Here is a 24,274-nt window from a genome sequence, read left to right on the forward strand (position 1 = left end):
TTTGAATAGTCATGAATCTTGAAATGGTACTAATACAGCCATGCACAGTACTTTTAAATATTGACCCTGATTTACAAAGGAAAAAAGCTTGCTACCTCTGCAGGGGAATTTACACTTAACATAGTGAGTGTAGGAAAGCTGTGTCCAATCATGTAAGAACAAAAATCCTGTTTTTCAGATATTCCAAGCAGGTGATTTGGTTTCCTTTGCACAATGATTATTGACCGTATTCACTGAGCCAAGTGACAGTTCTCTTACAAAGGGAACATGCTCAAATGGCTTAGTAAATCGGGATAAGCGTGTCAATATTCATCCAGGCTTACCTCTCTGAATTCAGGAATCATTGGGGATCAAAAATAAATAAGAGCAGTGTGCCCAGGTTGACCATCTGGCTTCTCTAATATTTTCCAGATAGGGTTGGTGTGCTTTAGAAGACTTTTAGCCTATTGTGAGTACATCTTCACCTCTCAGAGTCAATCAACGCTGTGCATATCTGAAACTCAAAACAAAAATGTAAAATTATAGAGGGCTGCCAGTCCCTAGATTAGGTGGCTACCACTGGTGTTTTTTTTGGGGGGGGAATGCACCCACAGCCACCCCCCCGGTTGGGTTACCTGCACACATCCCCCACCCCCGTGGGTTGGTTCACCTGCACCCAACCCCCCCATTGGGCAGTCGGCCCCGCACTTACCCCATCAGGTGGGCAGTGCTTCCCTCCAGGGGGCGGCAGGCGGGGGCATCTTGTGTGTTTCTCCTCACGGTGGCCATGCATCTCCTCCCTCCTCCTCCTATGCGGCCAATAGGATTGCCTCTCCTTTCAGCCTATCGAGTGATGGGTCTCAGGACCTGCTTCCTGATTGGCCGGAAGGATAATCAGTGTGACATATTTATTCACTATTGTCACACAACTGGGTGGGCTCAGTGCGCAGTGCTCTCTGCCCGAGCCCACCCTTTTTTGAAGTCTATTAGAGCCTCTGGCTCTAATTGTGTGCAAAAAAAACAAATCCATGTGTCCGGCCCCCCGCATGTAGATTAGGGGGCCGGACGCATGGATGGGGGATGGCGTCCGTGCGCACCTAATGGACTGGCCACCCCGGTGGCTACATTAGTTTTAATTTTTTTCAAGCTAAGGGCCCTTTCACACAGGCATTCTGATCAGGTCTGTCTTTCAGTTTTTCAAGTGGACCTGATTGGAAGCTCAATACATCTCTATGGACACGCGGATGTAAATGGACAATTTACACCCGTCTACCTCCAAGACTGTCCAGGTCCTGCATTAAAACGGAAAAGGACTGCATCCCTTTTCTTTTTTCTAAACCTAAAGTGAGGGATCGGAGGTAGCCTGATTTAAACAGACACAGGGCTCAGTTTACATCCGGCCACCAATAGAGCTAGCACAAGTCTGCTCGTGTCCACCAGACACAAAATGCATGGGCATGGATGTAAAAAAATGACATCTCTCCCATTCAGCTCAGATTCTGCTCAGATTCAGATTCAGGTCTGCTCATGGATCCCCTGCTCGAAGTGGACCACGCTCCATTCAAAAAGAGCCTAAAAATATTTTAAGTACAGACAACATTTTTCAATCTTGCCAGAAATATGGTGTTTGCTTCTCCTAGTATGAGCTAAAAAAAAAGATGGGCTAAACATGATTATTTTTTTCAACTTTCACTCCCTCCATAGATACCATGTACTAATGGGTGTAGACACAAAGATATAGTTAATTTATTTTTTGCAGGATCACCAAGTGAAAATAAAGGGAAAATGTAAAAAAAAAAAAAAAAAAAATCCCCTATTTTGTAAACGCTATAACTTTTGCGCAAACCAATCAATAAACGCTTATTGCGATTTTTGTTTACCAAAAATATGTGGAAGAATACGTATCGGCCTAGACTGAGGAAAAAAAATGTTTTTTTATATATATTTTTGGGGAAATTTATTATAGCAAAAAGTAAAAGATAATGAGATTTTTTCAAAATTGTCGCTCTTATTTTGTTTATAGCGCAAAAAATAAAAATCGCAGAGGTGATCAAATACCACCAAAAGAAAACTCTATTTGTGGGAAAAAAAGGACGTCAATTTTGTTTTTGAGCCACGTTGCACGACCGCGCAATTGTCAGTTAAAGCGACGCAGTGCCGAATCGCAAAAAGTGCTCTGGTCAGGAAGGGGGTAAATCCTTCCGGGGCTGAAGTGGTTAAACTACATGTTCACCTTTAGGAGCATGTTACCCCCACATTTAGGGTGTAATGTGTAATATGTACTGCACTGGCTTCACAGAGTTCTGTGAATGAATGAACTACAACTACAGTCTTCTATTGTGGTACATGGCTTGTAGTTCTCAATGAACTGAGTTCTCTTGTGGTTTTTCGATCTTCCTGCTCTTCAGTAACTGTCTGCCCATGAAGGTACCAGAAGGTATGGTCAGATAGCTATATTGTGAGTCTTTGGGAGCCTGGCATTGCACTTGTGATCTTCTGATTACGGGGGCAATGCTATCCAGGCTCCTGTGGCAAAAAAAGAAATGCACATTTTTTTTTCTACAGAATTATGTGCATAAATTATTTTACTAAGGTAAGCTAAGTTCTTGGTGCGTACATGGAGCTGAGGGACATGGGAAATATATATGTCTTTGTAGCTAGAGATAGAATGTAACAATTCTAGAGGGAATTATCACATAAATGTAACCATTGCTTTTAACTAGACAAGTAGAGGAAGCCGCATTTGTCAACTTGGAGTGAATGCAATCAATCTTCATTAGCCCTGCCTTTTTAGAACACTCAGTGACAGATGCCCAGTCATGTTGCTTGCCTAAACAAAATAGCTGTATATAACAATAGTTAAATATTCACTTTTTTTTTATAGTTTTTATGTAGTATTTGTGGTGTTTCATGTATTTTGTACAATGTGTTTGTTGTATATGCCAAAGAAAAAAAAAAAAAAAAAAATCTGATAAAAAAAAAAAAATATATATATATATCACATCTGTGGGCCATATTTGCGATAATAGAAACTGGCTGGAAAAAATGCTACTCCTTTACAATGCTTCCTACAGTCTTACTACTTTGTTAGAGCAGTTGGTAGTATGAACAATCTAGGTGCTCCCATTATTTTCCCATGATCTGTGCATGCACAGTGCGCTCTCCCCCTTTGTAAGCTCTGATGAGCTCAGAAGCTGCGATATGCGAGAGACAGGGAGCACGATGCTCATTGTTGGTTCCGGGAAAAGAACTGTGCTCTCTCCTATAGTGCTAGAGGGTGCTTGTCCTAATGGCTGCTCAATCATAGTAGTAAAAGAGGATGGAGCCATGTAAAGCAGCTATGTTGCCAAAGGAGAGGCATGGTTGTAAGATCTGATCAGCATAGGGTATGGTGGAGCATGACCGCATAGTGTTTCTTTTTTATAAAGGTAAACTAACCCTTTAACAGATTTGTCTGAGTAAGGTCTTAAAGCCCACTTCCTTCTTCATCACAACCTCACACCTTCAGTCTCACCCCAGAGTCCCCAAAGCTGTTTTTAGAATTCTACATAGTACAGAGTACATGTCTTTTTGGCAGGTGTATTTGGTTTGGTCTTGTGGTGGGTGGGGCCTGACTACTGTAGAGAACAACCATTCGCTGCAGCCTTCTTCAGTGAGCACAGGGGGTTTAATCGCACATCAAAGGGGCATGTCCTTGATGTCCTGGCCTTGGATAAAGATAAAATATTGCATATAAATATTTTATAACTGCATATCAACCAACCTGAAGACCAGTTATCTTTTATTGACATGGGTTCTTTACAGAAATCCTTTTAAATATTACTATCTTCTGAAGAAGTAAACGTTGCTTCAAGAAACGTGTTGCGGGTGGGGCCTGACTACTGTAGAGAACAACCATTCTCTGCAGCCTTCTTCGGTGAGCACAGGGGGTTTAATTGCACATCAAAGGGGCATGTCCTTGATGTCCTGGCCTTGGATAAAGATAAAATATTGCATATAAATATTTTATAACTGCATATCAACCAACCTGAAGTTATCTTTTATTGACATGGGTTCTTTACAGAAATCTTTTTAAATATTACTATCTTCTGAAGAAGTAAACGTTGCTTCAAGAAACGTGTTGCGTGTTAGGATATCAACTGGCTATTTCTATATGTATATATGTTATATTACAACTACTCATCATTTTTAAATATACTTCATGTAATTTTAATATGATTTTAATTATGTATTTGAATACAAAATTGACCATTTAAGAATGCTGTGATTTTCTGTTTATGGGTGCAACTCCTTTAAAGTCCCATGGGCAGTTTTTGTTTTTAAGTGTTTTCATATATCAGAGACTGAGCTGCACCTTCATTCATTGCACCTTGTGTATTGTGTACAGTTTTTATCTTTAGCTGCTCTGTTTTAAATAATTTGTTGTTTGAAAATGGTTGTACATATTTTAAATTTTTTGTTGTTGGAATTTAAATTGTAACTACATAGTCCTGGGGGGAAAATATGATTAGGTTGTAAACGGGACCACAAAACAGTACAAGTTCCTTGCAAAGATATGGTGTGGTGCTATTATTTCAGTCCAATGCATACATATTCCAGTGTGTTGCATTTCTGCACAGAAATAAATTTCCTTTATCACTTTCATGGGACCCTGGTGGCAGTGATAATGTAAAATCTGACTATTCCTAAAATGTGTGAGGACAACCTGGGCTTCTTTGGATGATTTAGCATCTTCTTGTCTCTCTCTCTAGGATGTGTTAAACAATTTGGGGTCCTGTGAATTGGATGAAGATGATCTTATGCTTGACCTGGAGTTTACAGAAGAACAGCAGCTTCGAAAAGGTAAGCAAAATGGAATAATGTGTTTGTTAGTCATACAATGTTATGGAACATATTGTACAATTCTATCCATGACTATTATATGGTTGTCTTACGTCTGCAAGGATTAGTGATTACTGCTTATTTATCCAGCATTGAAGGAAACCTAAAATAATGAGGGATGATTGTAATCTCCATATTTTTATACATATTCACCACAGTTATTAGAAATAGGGCATACCTTTCCAGAAAACAAAGCTGCTGCTGCAAGTATTTAATCCTTCCAGGTGGGTTGAATAAATTCTTGCATGCGGTGGTTCCTCCCACCAATTTGTATGTTCTGCAACGATGTACAAGAAACTCACTTTAACAACCAATATGAGAGTGCATCTTTTTCATGCTTAAAATTAACGTGTGCAGGGACAAGCATCAATTTCTCTTTTGCGTCATCCATCTACGCTGCACAAATTTTACTTCTCATCCCTTCACTTCTCTAAGGCTCAGTTTGGGCACCAAGAAAGCCCTGTTTAAGCTGGAAATCATAACATGGAGCTTACACAACTTGGAGCCTTCAAGTAACAGCACTGAGTGCCTGAGCAACCAATCATCAAGCACCAGCTCTGGCTCATGAGGCAACTAAAATGCACTTGCACTCTGCAAGAGAAGTTGCTCCAGAGCTTTGTAAATAAGCAGAGGCTCTGCTGACTTCCATTATCCAATCATGTGCAAGCAAGAATGCTGTTTTTTTTTCCTTGCATGTGATTGGGTATTTTTTGCAAAGTGTAGCTTTACTTCATTTACTAAGCTCTGGAGCAACTGCACTTGCAGAGTACAACTGCACTTTGCAAAGTGCACAGCTTATTTGCCTTTAGTAAATCAACCCCAGTGTCACAGTGGTGGATTTACTAAAGGCAAATAACTTTGCAAAGTGCAGTTGCACTCTGCAAGTGCAAATGCTCCAGAGCTTAATAAATTAGGTAAAGCTTTACCCAATCATGTGTAAGGGGAAAAAATAAAAAAAAACAGCATTTTTGCTTGCACGTTATTGGATGATGGAAGTCAACAGAGCTTCTGTTAATTTAGTAAGCTCCAGAGCAAATGCACTTGCAGAGTTCAACTGCATTTTGCAAAATGCACAGCCTATTTTCCATTAGTAAATCAACCCCACAGGCTCTTCATACCTGAAAGTTCCAGTTTTTTGCCACTGTTTGATGGGAGGAAAAGGAAACATATTGGGGGTTATTTACAAAAGTAAATCCACTTTGCACTACAAGTGCACTTGCAGTGCACTTGGAAGTGCACTCGCTGTAGATCCGAGGGGGACATGCAAGGAAAATAAAAAACAGCATTTTAGCTTGCACATGATTGGATGATAAAATCAGCAGAGCTTCCCCTCATTTCAGATCTTCCCCTCAGATTTACAGAGACTGCACTTTCAAGTGCACTTGCAGTGCAAAGTGGATTTGCCTAAATAACCCCAAATATGAGCTGTTACAGAATTCAGCATTAAAGTAAACCATGTTGCTTTGCTCTATATGGGCAAAAATCTTCTTGTTAACAATGTTTTGGTACATGAGCCACTATGTAAACCTAAACTGATCAAACCCACAAAAACTACAAAACAAGCACTAGACAGAGAAAAACATTTGTTTAGGGGATCCCCAAACCCACACTCTACATATGAGAGAATTAAAGGACCTATCCTTATTCTCAGCATGTCTCAGCATAGTTAACCAGGCCTCAATTAGGAAAAAAAAAACTGTGCTTCTATAAACTAGCTTCTTCCAGTGCTTCATGTATTTGTCCAAAAGCACAGACATAGCAGGAATTCAACTAATTCCCAATTATCTTAAAGGTGAGTGGCACAGCCAATAAATTATTCTGGGTGTCTGGTTTAGGAGATTGGTTTATTTGCATTTTAGCAGTTCTGCCAGCGTCAGAAACTTAGACAAAAATGTCCATAGAATTGATTTAGAAATCTAAATAACGCTGCCATTAGAAACTATAAAACATTTAGGCTGTTTTTGAAAGCAGCATTCATTTGCTTCTGTCTGCATTTTTATTACCAGAATGTTTCTACTAGTGAGTTAAACTGAAAAACTGTGTTTTCTAATATACGTATTTTAAAAAATAGTTTTATTTTATATAGTTGACCAATAGTTATTAAGTGGTAACTATTTATAAATATAGTAGTAAGGCTTGTTTTATTTTGAAACACTATTCTATAAGGGTTTCAGGTTTGTTCGATAAGGTTATTGTTTATTACAGTGCTGTATTTTTACATTGTTGAACCCCTTTAAGCATACATGTGGCAACAGGGAAAGTGTACCTTAGATTCCAGCTGCAGCATAAATTTGTCTCTGTCTTGTTCTGAGGCGCATTCAATTCGGTGCCCTCAAAACTGTAACTGTGCTTTTACTGAAAGCACACCGGGGCTGCTATTAGAAACCACATGGGCCCCATACAGCCAACCTGACAGCCCCCCCCCTCCAAAAAAGAAAGAAAAACTGTTTACTATGCTTCAGTTAGGAATGAACACAATGAGGGATCGGTACAGATCACTCATTGTGTTTATTCAGGAAAGGAAGGGGCTGGTAATTGTGACATTATCGGCACCCCTGCAGTGCAGCAGGCGCGTGCGCACGCTCCCAGCGGTGCGCGCGTGCCTGTTATCCCGGTCCCGCGAGCTGACGTATAGCTACGACGGTTTACAGCTTCATGCCGACCTGCTGCAGTAAAATGACGACGGCTGGTCGACAAGCGGTTAAACTAATTTATGTGTGATTATATTAAACTATGCACATCATTCAGTTGCACTTAGCTGGGGTTAGTTGAGATTAGTTAGTTGAGGTTTGCTAGTAGACTTATGCAATTTGTTTTGTTCAACGAATTTCGACAAATTTGTTAATTCGGAAACATCCAAATTAACGAAAACCCGTTTAACAATTTTTTCCGAATATTCCTAAATTATTATTATTATTATTATACACGATTTATGTAGAGCCAACAGTTTGCGCAGCGCTTTACAACATGGGGGGCAGACAGGACACTTAAAATACAAATCAATACAGGAGGGATCAGAGGGCCCTGCTCGTTAGAGCTTACAATCTAGAAGGGATGGTCAAGTGGAACAAAAGGTAATAACTGTGGGGGATGAGCTGATAGAGGACATGAAAATACAGTTGTTAGGTGTGGGTAGGGTAGGCTTCTCTGAAGAGAAGGGTTTTTAGGCATTGTCTAAAAGCTAATAGAGTAGAAGATTATCGGACAGATTGGGGTAAGGCATTCCATAGGATTGGAGAGGCTTTGGAAAAGTCCTGGAGGCGAACATGGGAGGAGGTGATGAGGGAGCTAGAGAGCAGAAGGTCTTGAGAGGAATGAAGAGAACGAGTAGGTTGGTATTTAGAGACTAGGCTAGTAATGTTGCTGGGGGCTAAGTTGTGGACGGCTTTGTAAGTAGTTGTTAGTATTTTGAATTTAATTTGTTGGGTGAGGGAAAGCCAGTGGAGGGATTGACAGAGAGGAGTAGCAGACACAGAGCGATTGGTAAGGTGGATGAGTCTGGCAGCAGCATCCATGATGGATTGAAGGGGTGATAGCAATGTAAAGGTAAATCAAGTGAGGAGAGAGTTTCAATAGTAGAGGCGAGAGGTGACCAGTGAGTGAATTAAGAGCTTTGTTGTGACATTGGTTAGAAAGGGGCGTATTTTGGAGATGTTGCGGGAGTTGAGGAGGCAAGATTTGGACAGTGATTGGACATAGGGCTTAAAGGAGAGTTTAAAGTCCAGGACTACACCTAGAACCTTGGCATGTGAGAATGGGCTTAAACTTGTGCCATAGATTTTGACAGAGAGATCAGGCGAAGGGGCACATGGGGGAGGAAAAATGATAAGTTCGGTTTTGGATAGATTGAGTTTGAGGAAGTGGTGTGACATCCAGACTGATATATCTGATAGTAAATTACCTAACAGACCTAATAGTCGAATTACCTAAAATAACGAATGCCGTATTTAAACAAATAGAACGTAAGGCATTAATAATAATAAATAACAATAATAATAATGTGAAAAACGTTTTATTATTTATTATTAATTTGTTCCATTCCATTTGTTTAGATGTGACATTCGTTATTTAGGATAATTCGTAACTTTGGATAAATTTGTATTAGTTACATTTATTAACAGCCAAATTTGAAAGGAAATTCCAATACATATAATTTAACCTCCCTGACGGTATTCCCGAGTGTGGCTCTGGGTGAATTTTCATTACCAAAAGCTGTAACCCCGAGCCACACTCGGGATCGCATCGCAGGATTCAGGCACCCAGGATCCTGCGATGTCTCCCCGCTGTGTGTGCGAGCCGTGTCCTCTGCTCGATTCATTACAGTGCCGAGCTCCGTTCCCTGCAAGCGTTGTGACGCACGGGGACAGAGCCCGGTGCCAAATTCAAAAATTTAAAGACACATAACATATACAGTACACTGTAATCTTACAGATTACATTACTGTATCACATTATTTCACATCCCTTTTGTCCCTAGTGCTTTGTCCAGTGCCCTGCATGCAGTTTTATATTATAAATACTTTTCTTTCTGCCTGGAAACTGGAGATTGTCCATAGCAACCAAAAAGTGTCCCTTTACATGAAAAGCAGTTTTAGACCAGCTAGAAAACAGCGATAGTAAATTAGAATCACTAGCAGAATTGAGCGATAGTGATTTGTGGGGAAATCCGTCTTCAAACACTGAAAAGTAATGACAGTGACAATTCTGCAACTGAGCAAATTTCAGTGTTTTTGATTTGGTAACATTATTGAATAATTTTTATTATTATTATATTATTTTTTGTTATAATTATTTATAGTTATTTATTATATTATAATTTATGATTTAGTGTTTCAAACTTTAAATCTGTCCAAACAAGAGTCTAGTAGACATCCCAGCTATAATAAAGTGTATTATTCCTAAGAATTACAGGCCTACAATATAAAACGCCAAATTTCCATGCAAAACATTGTAACGCTTTGAGCATCAAAAATCTGACTTAATCATACCGCCAGGGAGGTCAATAGTTATTATTAGTTAGTTAGTTAGTTAGTTATTATTTCAAATTTTTGGATTTCGTTCTTTCGAATTTTTGGATTTTCGAAATTTACGAAATGACGAATTTACAAATTTTCTAATTTACAAATTTATGAATTTACGAATTGCGATCAGAACGAATGACCTGAAAAAGGAAAAAAAAAAGACAAGACGAAAACTAACACATTTTTCGGCAGTGCACATGTCTATTTGATAGCATTTTGCTAGCAAGGCTAAATAAGGTTTATGTAGAAGGCTATAGTTACAATCAGATTACAGCAAAAATTGAACTATGTATGTCATAACTGAGCCTCAGTGCCAGCATAAAATCCAGTCCCTTCAAATTCTGCTGTAGATAAAGCTCATTGCTGTCTGTGTGAGAGCAGCTATCTATAAGTAGTGGTCCAACATGCCTCCTGCTGTACTTATACCTAAGATGGGGATTTGTCAAGAGTGGCTGCTGCTCCCATATAAAGAACAGAGGTTCTTATCTTTAGATTGATGTCTGTAACTTGGATTTTGTGATGATGCTTGGGCTCTATTATGAAGCCAAAAAAAGTAAGACACTTACAAGGTAGTTTTTTTGCTGCACAATAATGTTTTTCTATATCCTGCAACACAAAAGTTCTGTGGGCATTAATATAGTGGTTGACAACGGATTCAGTTGTCATTTTGTAATAACTTTTAGCTTCCTTGTATAATCCTAATAATTATAAATGTGTGCCTTCCTAGTCCTACTCAACTTTAAGTGTTTGCATTCAAATCAAGTAGTAATTAAAAGTAAAATTTTGCTTTGGAGCAATGGTGAAATGTTTTCTGTATCTCCTGCTATTGAAAATTGAGGTAGTTGCGTGCTAATATGGTATGAAATGCGAAACTTAGAAAAACATATAATAGTGATAACTTTTTACTGCAGCTGTCGCTAATGTGCTCCCACAGAAATCAGTAAAAAACCATATAAGTGTGACAGCGCTGTAAAAGTGACATAAACAATTATGGTGATAAACACTGATATTGCAATAATATGAAAAAAGTCCAAAAACATAAAATGAATGAATCCACATTTTGCAAAAAATGCAATGCTTGCTCACGTCCTTTAAGCGACCCTGCAAGGGGTCAAACACGCCTTGCACCCTGTGCAAACATTCCCTCCCAGGGATCGTCAGAGAATCTTGGTGGCTCAAAGGATGAAAGTAATCAAAAGTGTTAAGTGTCGTGATTCCTTCAGATGAAGCCACGTGGGAGGTGGTGAAACTGGTAGAGGTGGAGCCTGGCGGTGGACTACTACTACTGAGTGAGACTGTCGTGTCATTTTTAATGCTTTAAAATTTCATTAAATGTGAGTTCAATGCTAGCTGGGGTGGAGTGGTTTCATTTTTAACCCCTTGGATACTGCACCTTAGGAGGCACTTTCTCTCGTTTTTTTCATGTGTTACTGAACATACCGCTAGTCATTGTGGATTTAAAGTTTGAAGCAGCACAGTGGAAGGAGTACCTATCTCCTGTTATTGTACTTATTCTGAGCCATATAATTAAAAAGAATTTACACAGTGAAACTATGGTTTTGTGTGGTTGCTTAAAAAAGGAAAACACCTCTCCAGTGAAGAAATGTCCATATGTGATTTTACACATTACAAATATTTATAACCATTTGAGAGCAAGTTATAGTGTCATGTTCATGTAAGGGAGAGCCTATTTACTCACTATACTTGGATATGGAAGAAACTTACGGTAATTTCCCTCAGCTTCTTGGGTTCCTGGGGTAGCGATCCCGAACCTGTTTTTCATGATTTTTTTTTTTATCTTTGCACCTGTTTAGTAAACTTTAATTTTCAGCTGCTCTCTGTCTGATCATTTGACATATTGCCCATTTTGTTAAACTCATTCAACTGATCCATCATACAGTACGTAGTAATGGGCCGAACACCCCCCTGTTCGGTTCACAGCAGAACTCCTGAACAGGGGAAAAATTTGAACACTAATGGCAAACCCCATTGAAGTCTTTGGGAGGAAAAATCAAAAGTGCCCATTTTAAGGCTTATATGTAAGTAGTTGGCCATAAAAATGGTATGGGGGTCTGGATACTGGCCCAGGGGACATGTATCAATGCACAAAACATTCCTAAAAACAATAGTTTTTTTCAGGAGCAGCGATTTTAAAGATGCTTAGAGTGCAACAATAAAAATGTAAAAATCCTTTAACCACTTCAATACAGGGCACTTTCACCCACTTCCTGCCCAGGCCAATTTTCAGCTTTCAGCGCTGTAACATTTTGAATGACAATTGCGCGGTCATACAACACTGTACCCAAATGAAATTTTGATAATTTTTTTCACACAAATAGAGCTTTATTTTGGTGGTATTTGATCACCTCTGCAGTTTTTATTTTTTGCGCTATAAACAAAAAAAGACTGACAATTTTGAAAAAAACACAATATTTTTTTACTTTTTGCTATAATAAATATCCCATTAAAAATAAATAATAAAAAAAATGTTTTCCTCAGTTTAGGCCGATATGTATTCTTCTACATATTTTTAGTAAGAAAAATTGCAATAAGCGTATATTGATTGGTTTGTGCATAAGTTATAGCACCTACAAAATAAGTTATTGATTTATGGCATTTTTAAAAATTTTTAAATTTTTTTACCAGTAATGACGGTGATCTGCGATTTTTATTGTGACTGCGACATTGCGGCGGACACTTTTGATACTTTTTTGAAACCATTGACATTTATACAGCAGTCAGTGCTATAAATAACCACTGATTACCGTATAAATGTCACTGGCAGGGAAGGGGTTAATACCAGGGGGCGCTCAAGGGGTTAAATGTGTTCCCTGACTGTGTGTTCTAACTGTGAAGGGATGGGACTGACTGGGGGAGGAGACCATTGGTGTTCCTATATACTAGCAACACACGATCTGTCTCCTCTCCCCTGACAGGACATGGATCTGTGTGTTTACACACACAGATCCACGTTCCTGCTCTGCCACGAGCGATCGCAGATGCCCGAAGGACATCGCGGCCGCAGGGCACGCGCATTGGCTCCTTGGTGATGCGGCGGGCGCGCGCCTCCTATGCCGGTGGGAAGTGGAGGACGTCATATGACGCCCGCCCGGGATAAGAGATCCCCTCTGCAGACGTCATATGACTATGAGCGGGATGAGAAGTGGTTAAATATAGTGCCTGGGGGGTCCCATTAGTCTGCCTGTAAAGTGGAAGATCTGTGTATGCTGCAGCAAAAATTAAGTTTCTAAAGAAGAAAAAACACGTCAAACCACATTTAAATTGACTTGTAGTTGTAACTGCTGGCACCCGGCTATTGAAAAATAATAAAGAAAAAAGTGTGCCCCCCCCCCCCCCCCAGTCCATACCAGACCCGAAGGTATGGATTTTAAGGGGAACTCAACACCAATTAAATTTTTTTTTAAACTTAAAAATTTAACAAGGGGGCCCCCAGATCCTGCCCCCCCCCATTTGAGTGCCCCCCCTCCTGAACCATACCACATCTAAGAATTGCTAACCTGCAATATAATACATTTTTGCTTTTGGGGTTCATACCGCTTTAATGCACATAGAGAGTACAAATTGCTTAGGCAAATCTCATCCCAGTCTGTGTTTGGACAATAAGAGAGCAGAAAACTGATGAGCAGGGGTAGACTGACAACTCATGGGGCCCCCCGGGCAATAGGAGATTATGAGGCCCCCGGGCAATAGAAGATTATGGGGCCCCCGGGCAATAGGAGATTATGGGGCCCCCAGGAAATAGGAAATTATGGGGCCCCCAGGCAATAGATTATGGGGCCACACAGTTTACACACACACACACTCATACAGTATACACACACAGAACCACAACATACACACACAGTATGAAAAGGTACTGGAGAGGCGGGGCAGCTATAATCTTGGGATTTTTAAAAAAACAGATTTTTACATACTGTCCCTGGTTTTATTGAGGCTGGCAACACTGATGGGGCCCCTTAGTGGCATGGGGCCCTCGGGCAGTGCCCGAATGGTCAGTCCGCCCCTGCTGATGAGGACACCCATTTGCTGTCCTCTCCTGTAAGTTTGAGCACAGGGGCCATGCAAACCAGTAAAGCAGTGGGGATCCCGCTTCTCCAATACTAAGTGCTGCTCTTCTTCAGGTTTGGGGAGGCTGATAGAAAAGAAAAAAAATGTAGGTACTTATATTAGTTCTATGCATAAATACATTTAAAGTGATTGTAAACAATCACATTATGAAACAACCCATTCAGTTTAAAATTAAACTGAAAGGCAAACATTTGTGTATAGATATAAAAAAGTTTTTATAAGTGATCACATTCCCTCTGTTCTTTCTGTTGTCAGCTGCATAAGAGCTGGGGGAGGAGAAGCAATAGCACACTGATCTTGCCAGTGAAAGGCTGTGGGGGAGGGGGGCGTGTCAGAACAAGTGTGATCATTGGGAGAGAACAGGCTAAATTCCAAGCCTAGCTAGAGAACTGACTATGGTGTGTTCTGCTTAGTATGGTCAGTTTTTAATAGGAAAGTGGAGGGACTGACAGGAACACCAGGAATTTCACACAAAGGAAGCATTTCAAAGAGAACAGGATACTTTCTCATACACGTACATGCTACAGTATACACATATCAGGAATTTGAAATGCTGGGATAACAAACACTGTAATTATTTTCTAAATACCCTATTACTAGACTGACTATGTTTTTACTATGTGAAGACTGATGGCACAATTCCTAATATGTTTGCATTTCTTTACATGATTGAGGTTTTTACTCTAATGCTATCTATCGTGGCTCAGTGGCTCATACTCCCAGCAATCAGTCTGCAAAGCACAGCTTTATGGACCAAGTGCATACTATTACACTGTTATAAGAGGAGAAACAGGCATTTGCCAGTTAAAATGGAAGTTTACAAGAATACATCATGAATGTATGCTTCACACTAAGTTGGACTTTTAGAAAAAAAAAAAAAGAAACCAGATAATGCTACAACATGCCTGCTGTCTGAATAATCATGTTCAATATGTGGAAATATTAAAGCTAAAGGATACTTTTCACTTCATTAGTCAGCAGCTGCAAAGCAGAATAATGTTCTGTTATTACATTACCAAATGTGTTTCTTGTCCAATTAAACATTTTACAATGCTGCAGCAGAATGCCTGAATGTTATTTTGATTTTCCATTTAAACTGCTTCTTTGTCCCCAGCTAATGCGTTCTTGCTAAAAGAGTGATTTAAAATAAAAAAGTGTTTTTGCTTCTGAAAAGATTGATCATTTAAGATGAAATCCCAAATTTTCCTCTTTTTTTAGAAAGTTTAAAATTGAATGTTTTGCTAAGTGAATCCATTAAGTGCTATTTGATTTCTGCTGTGGGCTACACACACACACATATACACACTTCTATATAGCAGTGACTAGCATAATTCTATGGCAAATGTTCTCCTACTGGAAACCATGTGCTATACAAATGCAATGAAGCACTTAGAAACATCCATACCCTCAAGTAGTATAGCAGTAATGATATAGCTAGCTTTTAGCCAGACTGTTCCAGGTTAAAGCTAGGGTATGGATTCCATTAATACACCCCCTGGCTATTTTTATGGTGTCTGTTCTTATGACCAACAATCTCTGTGACCACGCAATCTATAACAGCTGGTATATAATGCACTGGTGTATAGAGCATATAATAAAATTATTTTCTTTTGTGTTAAAAAGGTTAAAGCAGAGCACTAGGCAGCTATAAGATACAAAAAAGAATGCATTTCTGTATTCATTCATTCAAATGGATTGCTTTTATATAAGCAGTGTAAATACTTGAGTATGATGTGGTATCAGCCTTTTGCAGTCCCTTTCGCAGAACTCAGAAAAGAAGAGGGAGAAGCATTATATGGAGCTATTCAGATTATGCGTTAACAAGCATGCTGATGGGAGGGGAAAGCAGAGTGACAGAGAGATAAGCTCATCCTCTTTCTGCTTCTCCTTCCTTGCCTGGTCAAAAGCCTTGGACAGGTTCATGACAGCCTGGTCTTAAAGCCACCTAAAGCACCGCTCAAGGTGCGCTGGTAGATCGCGCATCTAACAACAATATAAGGGTGAGGGCGGTGTTATGCTTAACCTCAAAAGCAGGGAAGTATGAGAAGCTGAGAGATGCTGCACACCACTAGCACAACAGGTGAAAAGAAATGTGAACAGCCTCAGCCTTGAGCTCCTCCTGAGTCCCGTCTCTGATGCATTTTGCCCAGTCCATCAGGTCTTAATCATAGAGATCTCTATGATTAAGCCCAGATTGGCAGGCCATCCATAAACTGTTCCCACAAAGTTGGGAGCATGAAATTGTCCAAAATGTCTTGGTATGCCTTAAGAGTTCCCTTCACTGGAACTAAGGGGCCAAGCTCAACCCCTTTAAAACAACCCCACACCATAATCCCCCCTCCACCAAATGATTTGGACCACTGCACAAAGTAAGGACCATAAAGACACGGATGCGCGAGTTTGGGGTGGAAGAACTTGACTGGCCTGCACATAGTCCTGACCTCAACCCGATAGAACACCTTTGTGATGAATTAGAGCGGAAAATGCGAGCCAGGCCTTTTAATCCACATCAGAGCCTGACCTCACAAATGCGCTTCTGGAAGAATGGTCAAACATTCCCATAGACACTCCTAAACCCTGCGGACAGCCTTCCCAGAAGAGTTGAAGCTATTATAGCTGCAAAGGGTGGGCCAACTCAATATTGAACCCTACAGACTAAGACTGGGGTGCCATTAAAGTTCATGTGCGTGCAAAGCAGGCATCCCATTACTTTTGACAATATAGTGCATATGTATATGTATATATATATATATATATATATATATATATATATATATATATATATATATATATATATATATATGTGTATCCATGATTTTGTGTCATAAACCTAAGTCATAAACATAAGCATATGCTGTGATATAACAATAAAGTCCAAAAAATATGAATATATAGGTAATATTATTTCAAATAATTAATTTTATCAATAAAAAAAAAATGATTGCCCCAAATTGATTGAGTCCCATTTCGATCCACACTTTCACCATGTAAAAATCACCAACAGTGATTTCAAACAGTGCAATCCCTTTGCAGTGTCTTCACCACTTTTGTGCCACAGTGCTTATAACACAGCGCACTCACCAGATTTCCATGACCACATATTGCTAAGGAAGTCTAAATGCGCACCCAAAACAGGAAAACTACACAACTGCTCCAATAGGCACTGCTCTGATCATTCTTCTTCAGACTTTCATGCTTCCTTTTAACCGATCTGTATGTTTTTCATGTAATCATCATTCCACTTGCCCTCATACATTATACATAAGTGAAAACTTGTAGTGCAATCCTGTAAACAGTTTTTTTTGAAAATATAAAATCAGAATACTCACATAAAAAGTGTTATGCATGATAAAAAAAAAAAGCACCAGTCACTATCATTAAAATAGTGCAGCCTACACAGCTGCTTTTGGATAGCCTGGTGGCATCTGATATCACATGTATTCACCCTCATTGTGTTCAGACTTTTGAGAAAGTGCAACACAATGGGTTTTTCCGATGGAAAATGTTTGATAGGAGCTTGTTGTCGAAAATTCTGACCACATATATGCTCCATCGGACATTTTCCATCGGAATTTCCGTCACACAAAATTTGAGAGCTGGTTCTCAAATTTTCCAACAACAAAATCCATTGTCGGAAATTCCGATCGTGTGTACACAATTCCGACGCACAAAGTTCCACGCATGCTCGGAATCAAGCAGAAGAGTAGCGCTGGCTATCGAACTTCATTTTTCTCGGCTTGTCGTACGTGTTGTACGTCACCCCGTTCTTGACGTTCAGAATTTCCGACAACTTTGTGTGACCGTGTGTATGCAGGACAAGTTTGAGCCAACATCTGTCGGAAAAAAACATGGATTTTGTTGTCGGAAAATCCTATCGTGTGTACAGGGCATAGATGAGTGTTAAAATTCTAGAGTATAGGAGTATAGAGTATAGGAAACATTCCATTAGCTAACTTGCTAGGAACTAAAATATTTTCAGTATTTTAGATGCATTTTCTTCTAATGGAAAGCAAGGCTTTAATTTTTGCTGCATATGTATATAGTTAAATACAATCGCTGTTTCAAACATTAAAATGTAGAAAAGAAAGTCACACAGATTGCCAAATAAAAGTTATGCATGAAGAACTGCTTTATGCTTGACTAATGTAATGATTCCAGAGAGCACCAAGGCCACCAGCTACTGAGAGATAGCCAAATGAAAAAACTCCTCTGCAATAGGACAGTGTTGTCAATTACAAATTAATTAGCTAGTTACTAAATTATTTTACATTTGATGAGCATGCAGTGCATGGAACTCATTTGTTGAATTAGGAACTCCTTCTGAGGCCTTTAATTATATGGGATTAATTCACTCTTATTAATTTTAAAGGTGAGAAGAGCTGCTGAGCCAAGATCAATGCTATGCTGCCTGTGTATTTTTCTGCCTGTATACATTAGAGCATACAGAGCTTACTGTATATTAAGCATCTAACTTGACCAGCAAGTCTGGTTAATTTGGATGCTTAATATAATACTGATCTGTTTTACACTAAAATGTCAAATTCTGTCATTATTTTTTAAATGTATTGTTATTTGATAAATTATATATATTAATGTGGATATTTGCCTATGACTAATAGTTTTATAGGTAAACAACCTGATACAATTTTTAGTTATTTTAGATTAGTCCTGTGACTATTTCCCCAGTGGGTTTGGCAGTAAGTAGCATGTTTACGTAGATTTTTCTATTATATATTTGCAGTAATGCAGTCAGTATTATTGAATTAATTTGCATGTCATAATAGTCTTTGCTTCTTCCTTCAAAGAGAAAGTATGTTGCATTTATATAGTTACATGCTTGATACTCTACATTCTAGTTATTATATTAAATGTAGAGCTTTGTAGTTTATCCACCACGGGCAAAGTACAATCACTCTTTACCACTGCTTAACAACTGCTGAGATAAGATACCTGCCCCATAGGCTGTATATTGTTTTCAATGCGTCAGATGACTTACAAGGGCTGAAAAACAAAGAAAGACTGTTCACTTGGCAAAATGATTTTCAAATTAAAGCTGGCCTTACACCTATTGAATTTTGTTAGAGAATAGTTGCTTTCAGAATGTTTATTCCATTACCTAAGAGTTAAAGGGGATGATATGCTGCTGAGCCCCCCACCCCCCAACACAAATATATCTCTTGTGTCAGGAAAACTTCTCAGAAGTGACTCATGCTGATAACAGAGAAACCAAAGCACCAGAGAGAAACCACACTTGGAGTTTTGAAGAGAGATAAGGAAACACTGTAGATATATTTTAAAGTGTAAAGAGTGTGCTGTCTTAACCACTTCAATACCAGGCACTTAGACACTTTCCCGCCCAGGCCAATTTTCACCTTTCAGTGCTGTCGCAATTTGAATGACAATTGCGTGGTCATGCTACACTGTACCCAAACAAATTTTTTATCATTTTGTTCCCACAAATAGAGCTTTCTTTTGGTGGTATTTGATCACCTCTGCGGTTTTTATTTTTTGCGCAACAAATAAAAAAAGACCGAAAATTTTGAAAAAAAACACGTTTTTCTTTGTTTCTGTTAAAATTTTTTGTAAATAAGTATGTTTTCTCCTTCAATGCTGGGCACTGATATGGCTGCACTGATGGGCACTGATACGGCGGCACTGATGGGCACCGATGAGGTGGCACCAATGAGGTGGCACTGATAAGGTGGCACTAACGGGCACTGATGATGGGCACTGATAGGCGGCACTGATGGGCACTGATAGGTGGCACTGATGGGCACTGATAGGTGGCACTGGTATGCGGCACTGATGTGCACTCATAGGTGGCACCGATGGGCACTCATAGGCGGCACTGATGGGCACTTGTAGGTGGCATTGGTTGGTACATATGGGTGGCACTGATGGGTACTTATGGGTGGCACTGATGTGTGGCACTGATGGGCACTGATAGGTGGGCACTGATGGGCACAGATGGGCACTGACAGGTGGCACCAATGGGCAATGACAGGTGGCACCGATGGGCAATGACAGGTGGCACTGATAAAACATTGCTGGGCAGATCTGGGCATTGCTGGGCAGATCAGTGACATAATGGTGCCAATCAGTGCCCATTTGTGGGCACTGATTGGCACAGATTGGGCACATGTGGATGGCCATGGGGTACATACCTGGCCATCCATGTTGCCCCTTCCCTGGTGGTCCTAGTGGCAATCCCTGGTGGTCCAGTGTGGTGATCTGAGGGGGGGCTGCGCTGATAAACAATCAGCACAGACCCCCCCAGCCAGGAGAGCCACCAATCGGCTCTCCTCTACTCGCGTCTGTCAGACACAAGTGAGGAAGAGCCGATCAACGGCTCTTCCCATTGACAGCGTGATCAGCTGTGATTGGACGCGGCTGATCACGTGGTAAAGAGCCTCCGCCGGAGGCTCTTTACCAAGATCGGTGTAGCGGTGTGTCAGGCTGACACACCGCTCCACCGATCGCCGCGATGCGTGCCCCCGGGGGCGCGCTGCGGCATGTTATCCTGCTGGACGTCATATGACGTCCAGTCAGGATAACAGAACCACTTCCCGGACGTCAATCCGCTATAGGGCGGGCGGGAAGTGGTTAAATCAAGTATCAAAACTTATGTGCCATGGTTGAATAAACAAAAAAATATACCATGATAACATTTACAAACAAACATATGGTTATATAAATCAGTTATGATACTGCATATATATCACTAAGATCTTGTAAAAATACAATCAAGTGTACAAAAAATTCTTAAGATATATAATAATTCAATGTGAAAGTGACTGGTGCATTCAATCCACTAAAAGTGGATTAAAGTGCCAGTGCTACACCATTGTGTCATAAGTATAATGGATGGCCGCTTACCAGATCCATAAATCCTCAAGGGATCTTATGCACATATCAGATATCCTGGTAGAAAGGGCTCCTTATGGGGCACTGGGGCAGCCTCCAATCACATCCTTTCTGAGGGGAAACGCGTTGGACAGGAGCTAGCGATGAGACGTTAAAGGGCACGGACTGTACAGTACTGCAGTTGGCCACGGCAACACAACATTTGTTTGCTTATATCCAAGCAATAATCTGTAATTGTAATTTTTCTATTAAACACATTGGTTTTTAAAGATAATGCACTATGTGTTTTTTCTACAATTTTTAACTCCTATGACCCACAAAACGAGAGCCTGTGTTCGTTTCAAGCCCCAGCGAGAGGTCCATAAGGAGCAAAGTCCTTTCTACTGGGATATCTGATATACATTTAAGATCTATCGAGGATCTATGGGTCTGGTAAGCGGCTATCCATTACATTATGACATGGTGGTGAAGCACTATCACTTTTTTTTATTTTGCATGAAGACACTGGAAGACACTGTCGTATAAAGGAGATGGATGGACACTCTTAGTGGGCACAATAACTCACCTATTTATGAACATTTTGTTTTGTATATGTACTTTTTTGATACAACATTGGATCCATTTTTTAGTGGATTAAAAGCACCAGTCACATTCACATTGAATTAGTATGTATGTTAAGAATTTTTTTGTACACTTAATTGTATTTTTACAAGATTTTAGTGATGTATATCACTTAGGGAGAGTACAACTGGGGGGATCCATAGTGGACAAGGATCTTGGGGTTTTGGTAGATCATAAGCTCAATAATAACATGCAACACCAAGCTGTGGTTTCCAAAGCGAGCAAAGTCCTTTCTTGTATTAAGAGAGGTATGAACTCCAGAGAGAGAGATATCATTTTGCTCCTGTACAAATCATTAGTAAGACCTCATCTGGAATATGCAGTTCAGTTTTGGGCACCAGTTCTCAAAACGGATATCGGGGAACTGCAGAAAGTACAGAGAAGGGCAACCAAACTGATAAGAGGCATGGAGGAAGTCAGCTATGAGGAAAGATTAGAGTAACTGAATTAATTCTCTCTTGAGAAGAGGAGATAAGGGGGGATATGATCAACATGTACAAATATATATAGTGGATCCATATAGTGAACTTGGTGTTGAATGATTCACTTAACGGTCAAGACAGAGGACAGGGGGGGGCACTCTTTACGCCTAGAGGAAAAGAGATTTCGGCTGCAGATACGGGTTCTGGCCAGCTCAGTAGATTGCTTTAAGAAAGGCCTGGATTCTTTCCTAAATGTACATAATATAACTGGGTACTAACATTTATAGGTAAAGTTGATCTAGGGAAAATCCGATTGCCTCTCGGGGATCAGGAAGGAATTATTTCCCCTGCTATAGCAAATTGGATCATCCTTTGCTGGGGTTTTCGCCTTCCTCTTGATCAACTGTGGGTATAGGATTGGGTATATGGGATTGTATGATATTATTTTTTATGTATTTATTTTTATAGTTGAACTAGATGGGCTTGTGTTTTTTTTCAACCTGACTAACTATGTAACTATTTTACTATGTAACTATTTATATGCAGTATTATAACTGATTTGGATAACCATATGTTTGATTGTAGGATTTATCACAGTATATTTTTTGTTCATCCAATCATGGCACATACGTTTTGATACTTGATTTAAGACAGCACACTATTTACACTGTCAACAATATTTTCAGTGCAGCAGTCCCTATAACATAGTGGCTAAGCGCAACCCTCAGGAATAAATACTGTAGATATATAGTATCTCACAAAAGTGAGTACACCCCTCACATTTTTGTAAATATTTGATTATATCTTTTCATGTGACAACACTGAAGAAATGACACTAAAGTAGTGAGTGTACAGCATGTATAACAGTGCAAATGTGCTGTCCCCTCAAAATAACTCATTATGTCTAAACCGCTGGCAACAAAAGTGAGTACACCCCTAAGTAAAAATGTCAAAATTGGGCCCAATTAGCCATTTTCCCTCCCTGGTGTCATGTGACTCGTTAGTGTTACAAGGTCTCAGGTGTGAATGGGGAGCAGGCATGTTAAATTCAGTGTTATTGTTCTCTCACTTTCTCATACTGGTCACTGGAAGTTCAACATGGCACCTCATGGCAAAGAACTCTCTGAGGATCTGAAAAAAAATAATTATACCTCTACATAAAGATGGCCTAGGCTATAAGAAGATTGCCATCACCCTGAAACTGAACTGCAGCATGGTGGCCAAGACCATGCAGCGGTTAAACAGGACAGGTTCCACTGAGAACAGGCCTCTCCATGGTCGACCACGAAGTTGAGTGCATGTGCTCAGCATCATATCCAGAGGTTGTCTTTGGGAAATAGACGTATAATGCTGAAGGGGTGGGGGTCAGCCTGTCAGTGCTCAGACCATACGCCGTACACTGCATCAAATTGGTCTGCATGTCTGTCATCCCAGAAGGAAGCCTCTTCTAAAGATGATGCACAAGAAAGTCCTGCAAACAGTTTGCTGAAGACAAGCAGACTAAGGACATGGATTACTGGAACCATGTCCTGTGGTCTGATGAGACCAAGATAAACTTATTTGGTTCAGATGGTGTCAAGTGTGTGTGGTGGCAATCAAGTAAGGAGTACAAAGACAAGTGTGTCTTGCCTACAGTCAAGCAAGGTGGTGGGAGTGTCATGGCCTGGGGCTGCATGAGGTCTGCCGGCACTGGGGAGCTACAGTTCATTGAGGACACCATGAATGCCAACATGTACTATGACATACTGAAGCAGAGCATGATCCCCTCCCTTCGGAGACTGGGCCGCAAGGCAGTATTCCAACATGATATCGACCCCAAATACACCTCCAAGACAACCATTGCCTTGCTAATAAAGCTGGAGGTAAAGGTGATGGACTGGCCAAGCATGTCTCCAGAGTTAAACCCTATTGAGCATCTGTGGGGCATCCTCAAACGGAAGGCGGAGGAGCACAAGGTCTCCACCAGCTCATTGATGTTGTCATGGAGGAGTGGAAGAGGACTCCACTGGCAACCTGTGAAGGTCTGGTGAACTCCATGCCCAAGAAGGTTAAGGCAGTGCTGGTAAATAATGGTGGCCACACAAAATATTGACACTTTGGGCCCAATTTGGACATTTTCACTTACGGGTGTACTCACTTTTGTTGCCAGCGGTTTTGACATTAATGGTTGTGTGTTATTTTGAGGGGACAGCAAATTTACACTGTTATACAAGCTGTACACTCACTACTTTACATTGTAACAAAGTGTAATTTCTTCTGTGTTGTCACATGAAAAGATATAATAAAATATTTGCAAAAATGTGAGGGGTGTACTCACTTTTGTGAGATACTGAATGTGCTTTGCTCAGATACCATGACTGAGGTTTACAACAACTTTAAGCTTTGCCAAAAAAAAAAA

At 40.1% G+C, this 24,274-nt stretch overlaps 1 protein-coding gene across 2 annotated transcripts in view; it reads left to right on the top strand.

Moving 5' to 3' along the window:
* The window catches only part of CCSER1 (coiled-coil serine rich protein 1), a 1,308,521-nt gene that overhangs the window by 396,867 nt on the left and 887,380 nt on the right, over window positions 1–24,274 (top strand). For both annotated transcript variants that reach the window (XM_073601044.1, XM_073601043.1), the window contains exon 4: window positions 4,731–4,821. In XM_073601044.1, coding sequence (XP_073457145.1) covers window positions 4,731–4,821 — 91 coding nt within the window. The remainder of the gene's footprint in view (window positions 1–4,730; window positions 4,822–24,274) is intronic.

Source organism: Aquarana catesbeiana, linkage group LG01 (assembly GCF_042186555.1).
Source record: "Aquarana catesbeiana isolate 2022-GZ linkage group LG01, ASM4218655v1, whole genome shotgun sequence".
Taxonomy (NCBI): domain Eukaryota; kingdom Metazoa; phylum Chordata; class Amphibia; order Anura; family Ranidae; genus Aquarana; species Aquarana catesbeiana.